Source organism: Panthera pardus, unplaced genomic scaffold (genome assembly GCF_024362965.1).
Source record: "Panthera pardus isolate Hobbes unplaced genomic scaffold, ASM2436296v1 HiC_scaffold_11, whole genome shotgun sequence".
Taxonomy (NCBI): domain Eukaryota; kingdom Metazoa; phylum Chordata; class Mammalia; order Carnivora; family Felidae; genus Panthera; species Panthera pardus.
In genome coordinates this window covers 86,522,071-86,529,833 of record NW_026526666.1, presented here as the reverse complement: position 1 = coordinate 86,529,833, position 7,763 = coordinate 86,522,071, and the positions used below count along the sequence as shown (strand labels likewise).

Here is a 7,763-nt window from a genome sequence, read left to right as displayed (position 1 = left end):
CACCAGGTCAACCCTAGATGCCCTTGCCCCTCCCATTGGGAGAGCAGTGGACTATCCTCTTCTGTCATCAGCAGGGGTGGTGGAAGTGAGCGACCCCAAACTGCAGGAATTCCAGTGACCTTGTCTGTTTTAGTTTAGGAATGGACTGCTTCATATTCCTCACTGGCTGTGATCTGACGCTCGTTGAGGTGAGAGGGAGCCTGTAGGGGTCAGAGGTCAAGGGAGGGGTCAGTAGCGGATTTGGGGAGAGGGAGAGACACCCCCAGCCCCAAAGATAAATGCCAGGAAGTAAGGGGGTCCTGAACCGATCCCATCCCCTGGATTCAGACCTGTACAAAATAAATCTCATCCCCCAAAATGAAATAAGCATTCCACACCGAAAAATTAATATCCCAGCTCCCTGAGTGGCTCCAACACTCCTTACGGTTTCTTTCTCTTGGACTCCTTCTGATAGGGGCAGGGTAGACCCTGGAGGTGGGACAGTCCCTTCCACATGCACAAATTACAGTGTCAGGCTCCAAGGGTGTCATGCCTTTTATTACAAAAACCAATAACTTAGATAAGTTCTGTACAAAGTCATTAGGACTCTTGGCCCAACGGGTCATCTAAGCTTCCATCCCCACCTCGGGAGGGGACAGGAATCTTGGCCCAGAGGCTCTAGGAATCACTAAGGGATGGCCAGAGAGCTGGAGCACCATGTCAAACCAAGGACGGCCAAGGGGACAGGTGTGGTGAGTGCGGAGCCCCAAAGCCCATCTTGTTGGGCGAGGACCAGATTACTCCAGAAGCGCTGCCTATACAGACTTGCCTCCTCTGGGAGCATTAGGCCACCCCCGGGAACAGCTGGGCCAAATCAGCGCTGCCAGCCTCCGCCCAACCTACACTTGATCTCTGCCTGGGCTGGAACAGGTTGGCTCAGCAAAAGCATGTCCTCGAGGAGGCCAGCGATGTCAGTGTCTCCAACAATAGGGCGAAAGAAGAGGTCCCCAAGCAGGCTGGGCGGAATGGACTTGAGGGTGGAGGCTGTGAGGAGGACACGGGCCAAGCGGCCCTGGCCTGCTGGGCACCAGGTCTCCAGGGCCTTGCACAGAGCATGATGAGCCTTTTGCTGCAGGTGTCCAACGTGGGAGGAGGCGTGGAGGCCCGGCACACCTGTGGGCAGAGAAGGTGAAGAGGGCTGGTGAGTACCCCACTCCCAGGCAGCAATCCTGGCCCAAGCCCTGAGGTTGCGGGGTTGGCCTTTGAGGCCCTGTTACTACCTCCCCCATTTATTTATTTATCATTTTATTTATCCGTCCATTTGTGGGACAGCCCAGAGTAATGGGTAAGAGCCAGGCTGCCTGGGTTTGAATCCCGCACTGTCACTTATCAGTGGCATGGCCTTGGATAAATTAATCTCTGTGCCTCAGTTTCCTCGTCCGTAAAATGGAGATAATAGTACCTATCTCCTAGGTATGTTATGAAGTTTAAATCAGCTAGTCTATGCAAAACCCTTATAATTGAGCCTAACATATGGTAGGCATAATATGAATATTCATTACTATCACCATAGTTACTATAATTTAGATATTCCACTAGGGCTTTTTGGGGAGGAATTCTCATCTCACATTTCCATTCTTCTCTATGGGGTCCTCCTGAACCTACAGAATTTTTTGTGACGGAGGCACAGCTGTGTCTGCCCATCTTCCCGCCCCCAACTCCCACCTTCCCTGAGGGTCAGGACACTTTCTTAGATAGAGTGGCCAGGGCTAGTCTTGGGAATGAATAAACCTAAGTTCCCATCCCTGTTTTGCCCCTACCTGGCTGTGTGGACGTTCAGCAAATCACTTAACCTCTCTGAGCCTCTTTTGTGAGGTGGCTTTTTGGTGATAATGAGGACCCAAAGAGATAACGGACGTGAAGCCCTTAGCAGGTGCCTTCCCTGGCTGGGCCCCAGGAGTGTCTAGAAGCTCACCAGGATTGAAGAGGATGGTCTCTTTCAGGTAGGCATATTCCTTGGGGCCCAGCTGCAGGCTCCAGAAGGACTCCAGGCAGCACTGAAGCCACTGTACCGCAGCCAGCGAGGGCTGGGGTCGATCTGGCAGCTGGCCGCTGCCTGAGCTGCTGCTGGGCTCCTCCAGCAAGATCTTCTTGAGTATGCTGGGAACTGGTGCCTCGGCCACCTCGAAAGTCACAGTGTCTTGGGCCAACCCCAGCAGGAAGAGGGGACCCCAGCAGCCCCGCAGCAGCCGCTGCTGATCCTGGGGGGGCAGCTGGCAGAAGGACGGCAGGTTCCTGAGGAAGACCACTGTTCTGGCCAGAACATCCAAGGCTTCCCGGCAGGTGCGATGGGGAGCACACAGCTGGACAGGCCGGTGCTGCCTGCACAGGCAATGACTACGGGCTGGGGGCACAGAGGGCCTGGCCCTGAGGCTAGGGCTCAGAAGTGCGTACAGAATGGCCGGGCGGCCTGCAGCACCCCGACACGAGCAGGTCCCTGGCTGGCTCGAACTCATGGTTGGGGATCTGTTCCTCCTTCCTCCCAGCTCTCCCGCCCTCTGCTCTGCGCTGTGGGTGCTATTTATAACCCCAGTGGGAGGGAGGGGGGAACAGCCTGACAACCTTGACTCCAGAAGTCATGTTCATTGAAAAAAAAAGAAACACTGCACTGACCCTGCAGGATTGGTGGGGAAGTGGTGGGGGAGGGGGCTTTGGGAGCTCCACGTGGCCCTGATATCACTTTAGTCAATGAAGCAGCCTATGCAGGGTACAGCACTGCCTGCTCGCTGGCCCGGCTGGCCCGACTGCCCCTTATCGGATGACTCAAGTGGATAAACAAGGTCATTAACCCAGGCTGTACCAGGGCACCAAGGCCTCAGGTGCACCATCAGCAGGTGGTCATGGCAGGTTTCCCTATTGGTGCCTGTCGGACTCTCACTAAGCTGGGAAGCCAACCCCAGAGCTGGACAAGCCTTGAATGCAAGGCCCAACCTGGAAGTGCCTTATCACTGACTTGTTTGCCTAACCTTGGGGCTTTGCTCCTGTTGTTGGTAAGGAACAGGCTGCAGGGAAGGGAGCCAGGACCCTGGGGGGCCGGGAGGACTTTGCCCACTGTGCACACTAGGAGGCCTCCCTCCTCTGACTCCAGTTCTGGGGGCCTGCAGAAATAAGGTCCTGAAGAACTCTCTCTCCTCAGCCTGGATTCCTAAAGCTCCCAAAAGGCTGTGTCTGCTGAGAAACCCTCCCGGAACAATATTGAAATATGGCTGCTACTTACTGAGCACCTCCTGTGGGCCAAGAACTTTCCAGTCTAATATTAGAGGTTGCCTATGAGGCAAGATTCTTACTTTTTGAAACTCAAAGAGGTGAAGTGACTTGCCCAAGGTCACACCACCAAGAAGAGACAGAGCCCAGATCTGTCTGACTCCAAAGTCCTCGCTTGTTCCCCTGGATCCGCTGGCCCAGTTGTTCAGCCAGATCTGTGTGGCCTAAGTTTTCCAGAGCTGGTGGCTACCCGGGTCTCCACCTCGCAGCTACCTGGTCCACAGATATTGCCGACTTATGATCCGGGCAGAAACGCTGCTCTGCCGCCAGCCACGTGGCAACTCTGTCCCGGGCATCTGTCTCAGGACGGTGGGGCATGGGGTCGAGGAGAGGGTGGGAAGGTCCTCGGCTGTGTTGTGTTCATGGACCTTGGCAAGCCCAGCTTGGCAAGCCTTCTGCTATAGCACACGGTTGGACAGCCATCACCATCCCTGGCATTTGCTCCTGGCTCTGTCCTTTTCCAGTTGTGTGACCTTGGGCTGATCCCTTAATCTCTGTGGGCCTTAGGAGCTTCATCTGGGACAACAACACAGTGAGGTCCTAGATGTGAAATTCTAAGCAGTTTCTGGCATTCGGTAGGAGGACTTTGCTCCTCCCTTTCCTCTGCCTAAGGAACCAAGCCCCAGCAGACAAACAGGTGCACATCTTTCATTCGATTGTGAATAATCTTAATCCTTACATTTGTAAAGTTCCTTCCACAACCTTCCACAACTGAAACCTCTTCAGCATCCCCTCAAAGGAGACCGGAGTCAGACTCCTCGGGTTCAAATCCTGCCCCATCACTTAGCGTCATTGGGCAAGTCACTTTACATTGCTGTGCCTCAGTTTCCTCATCTTTAAAAGGTACAAGAAAGGCCAATAGTGCATATTGAGTTTATGGGCCCTGAAGCTTCTACAATTTGGAAGGTCCTCTTTAGGAATAGAAAATCAGGTATGAAAGTGAATATTTAAAGTGAGAAAACATGGGGGGGGGCCTGGCTGACTCAGTCAGTAGGTAGAGCATGTGACTTTTGATCTTGGGGTTTTAAGTTTGAGCCCCATGTTGGGTGTAGAGATTATTTAAAAATTAAAAAAAAATCTTTGTTTTTTAAATGCTTATTTCTTTTTAGGAGAAAGAGTGTAAGTGAGGGAGGAGAGGGGGGAAGCGTTGGTCAGAGGATCCAAAGAGGGCTATGCACTGACAGCAGTGAGCCTGATGCAGGGCTTGAACTCACGAACTGTGAGATCATGACCTGACCAAAGTCAGATACTCAACCGACTGAGCCACCCAGGTGCCCCCCAAAATTAAAAAAAAATTTTTTTAATAAAATGAGAAAACTAATCTCTGCCAATTACAAACTAAAATAAGCTGACAGAAAAACATGAATGTCACAAACCCGGGAGAATAACACAATACTTTGATTAATTGCTTGACGGTATTTGCCTACGTGTTTTAGCTGCACATTCTTTGCTTGCCTCTTCCCTTCCATTTCCCATCTAATCTCAGACCTCGCTTAAGCTTCAGCAAATGCTCTAGAGGAAGTATTCCAGAGACAGGGCTCCGTCCACAATCTCAACGCTGCATTTGTCATGTCTCTTTAGTCTCTGTCAGTCAGGAAAAGTCCCTCAGTCTTTCCTTGCCTTTCACGACCTTGACGCTTTTGAAGAGTTGTAGTTAGTTTGTAGCAAGGCTCTCAATTTTGGGTTTGTCTAAGGCTTCCTTGTGATTAGACTCAGATTATGTACCTTTAGCAGGAATATCACAGAAGTGAGGTGTTCTTGATTCATTCTATCAGATAGCACACATTTCCATCTGTCCTGTGGTTCTCGTTGGTCACCCGAGTAAGGTGATGTCTGCCAGGCCTCTCCACTATACTTACTCTCTTCCCCTTTGTAATGAATCTGTAGTTTGCGAGGAGGTATTTTGAAAATGTAGATACATACCTTCTCATAGTTTGAATGTATGTATGTGTGTATTTATTTATGAACTCATGTTCTCCTATTTTGTTTAGTGGCTTGTAATCTGTTACTATCGTTATTTATTTGAATGCTCAGCTTGTCACAGATTTGGCCCACGGGAGCTCTTTCAAGCTGGAGTCTGTCCTTTTGTCATACCCCATCATTCTTTGAACATCCTTTGTTTTCCGGTCTAAGCAGATACCTCTTTTCAAGCCCCTGCAATCAACCAGTACTCCAAGAAGCTCTGGTTCAATCTTTTAGTGGAGAGTAGTATTTAAAAACCATGATCTGGGGGCGCCTGGGTGGCTCAGTCGGTTAAGCGGCCGACTTCAGCTCAGGTCACGATCTCACGGTCCGTGAGTTCGAGCCCCGCGTAGGGCTCTGTGCTGACAGCTCGGAGCCTGGAGCCTGTTTCAGATTCTGTGACTCCCTCTCTCTGACCCTCCCCCGTTCATGCTCTGTCTCTCTCTGTCTCAAAAATAAGTAAACGTTAAAAAAAAATTAAAAAATAAATAAATAAAAACCATGATCTGGGTACTGGGAGGGTAATTAGAAACCTGGACTTGCTCACTGTTATGAGGGTGTCACTGCTCCCAGGCCCTTCCAGAATTAAGGAGAGTACACCCCCCCCCCCGACACACACACTTATATTTATTTCTATATCTATTTATACATACTATAAAACATGGGTTCAGACTATTACCTGCAATTCGAATCTACTATAATAGGGTTCATTCTCATTCTCCCCTTTTTATATTTATGACTCCCTTCTCCAACACCGAGAAATCTGGCTTTCATCATTCTGAATTTATTCACTTATTGGATCTATTTATAATCAGTCTCCCATATTTACCACCACCCGATTCCCTATGAAATGCCCTCCTTACCCCACTTGGGCTCTGATAGCTTGTGTCTGGCTGCCCCCTCCCACTCAGGGACACTTTCTTCACCTTGCTGGACCCCATGCCATATGGCCACCTTCCTCACCCTGCTGGGGCTCTGACTTTTGCTCTGGGCCACTGTGGCTCCCTCCCCCTTATTTCTTCAGGGGCACCTGGGTGGCTTATTTGGTTGAACGTCAGACTTCGGCTCAGTTCATGATCTCACTCATGAGTTCTAGCCCCACGTGGGGCTCTCTGCTGTCAGCACAGAGCCCGTTTTGGATCCTCTGTCTGCCTCTCTCTCTGCCCCTCCTCTGCTCATGCTCTCTCTCTCAAAAATAAATATTTTAAAAAATTTAAAAAATTTTAAAATAAGTTCCTTCAGTGAAAATGGAGCGATGATTCTGTCTTTCCTCTGGAATGGTTGATCAAAAACAGGTTTTATTCTTTTTTTTTCTTTTTTAGGAATAAAAACATGTCTTATTCTTGATAGCCAGGATACTTCACACAGATGTTTCTGATACTTGTAGTCGTGCTTATAGGTTTGTAGTAGGAATTTTGATAAATTCTACTTTGCGTAATTACTATCAAAAAAGAAATATATGCGTGGAGTATTTATTTAAAAAAATTTTTTTAACGTTTATTTATTTTTTGAGAGAGAGAGACAGAGCACAAGCAGGGGAGGGGCAGAGGTAGAGGGAGACGCAGAATCCAAAGCAGGCTCCAGGCTCTGAGCTGTTAGCACAGAGCCCGACATGGGGCTCGATCTCACCGACTGTGAGATGATGACCTGAGCTGAAGTCAGACGCTCAACCGACTGAGCCACCCAGGCGCCCCTATGCATGGAGTATTTATAATTGTATATGCTGCGTATTCTTTATAGGAGAGAACTTCCTTTTTGGGTCGGCATCACTATGAAGTGACAGACAATTTAATGATGATTGAAAGAATTTTGTACAGATTTGCTTCTTCTCTTTACCTGTCCTTCTTTCTCCTCCACCACCCAGGTTCTTCCCAGGTGTCTTGGGAATCGCTCATAGTGGGAAGTGGGATAGAGTGGGCAAAAAACAGGGCAAACAGTGGTCTTGAGCAATTATAATTTAAGCTTTTTATTTTTGCAAAATAAAAAGAATATATATATTAAAGCTTTAATTTATTTTGAGAGAGAGTGCACAGGGGAGGGGCAGAGAGAGAGGGAGACAGAATCCCAAGCAGGTTCCATACTGTTAGCTCAGAGTCCAATGCGGGGCTCAAACTTGAACTCATGAACTATGAGTATTTATATCTATCTATAAAATATCTATATCTATAAAATATGTCTATAAAATATCTATAACTGTAAAATATCTATAACTGTAAAATATCTATAACTGTAAAATATCTGTAACTGTAAAACATCTATAAAACATCTATAAAACATCTATATCTATATCTATATCTATATCTATATCTATATCTATATCTATATCTATATCTATATCTATATAAAGAAGACCTTGCCCAGCCTCTCCCCAAGGCATTGGATGTGCAAGTGAAGGACGCTGAGGTTCAAGTTTCATTAGATTCACGGAAAATCTGCCTCTAATAATGCCTTTCCTAGGTGTTTTTCAGGACACAAAGAGCCTGGCACACAGCAAGTGC

The 7,763-nt window shown here is 48.3% G+C and overlaps 1 protein-coding gene across 1 annotated transcript; it reads right to left on the bottom strand.

Annotated features, from left to right (window-relative positions):
* Positions 1–516: 516 nt before the first annotated feature.
* On the bottom strand, positions 517–2,553 carry NR0B2 (nuclear receptor subfamily 0 group B member 2). The gene is made up of 2 exons (XM_019432546.2): positions 1,955–2,553; positions 517–1,152 (listed from the first exon to the last, which is right to left on the bottom strand). Exons 1-2 carry the CDS (start codon positions 2,493–2,495, stop codon positions 854–856), a joined length of 840 nt encoding a protein of 279 aa, XP_019288091.2. The 5' UTR covers positions 2,496–2,553; the 3' UTR covers positions 517–853.
* Positions 2,554–7,763: the final 5,210 nt, after the last annotated feature.

Coding starts and splice junctions, on each gene's coding strand:
- NR0B2 (XM_019432546.2), bottom strand. CDS start 2,495: ATGAGTTCGAGCCAGCCAGGGACCTGCTCGTGTCGGGGTGCTGCAGGC. Junction 1,153..1,954: donor GACCATCCTCTTCAATCCTG/GTGAGCTTCTAG, acceptor CTCTGCCCACAG/GTGTGCCGGGCCTCCACGCC.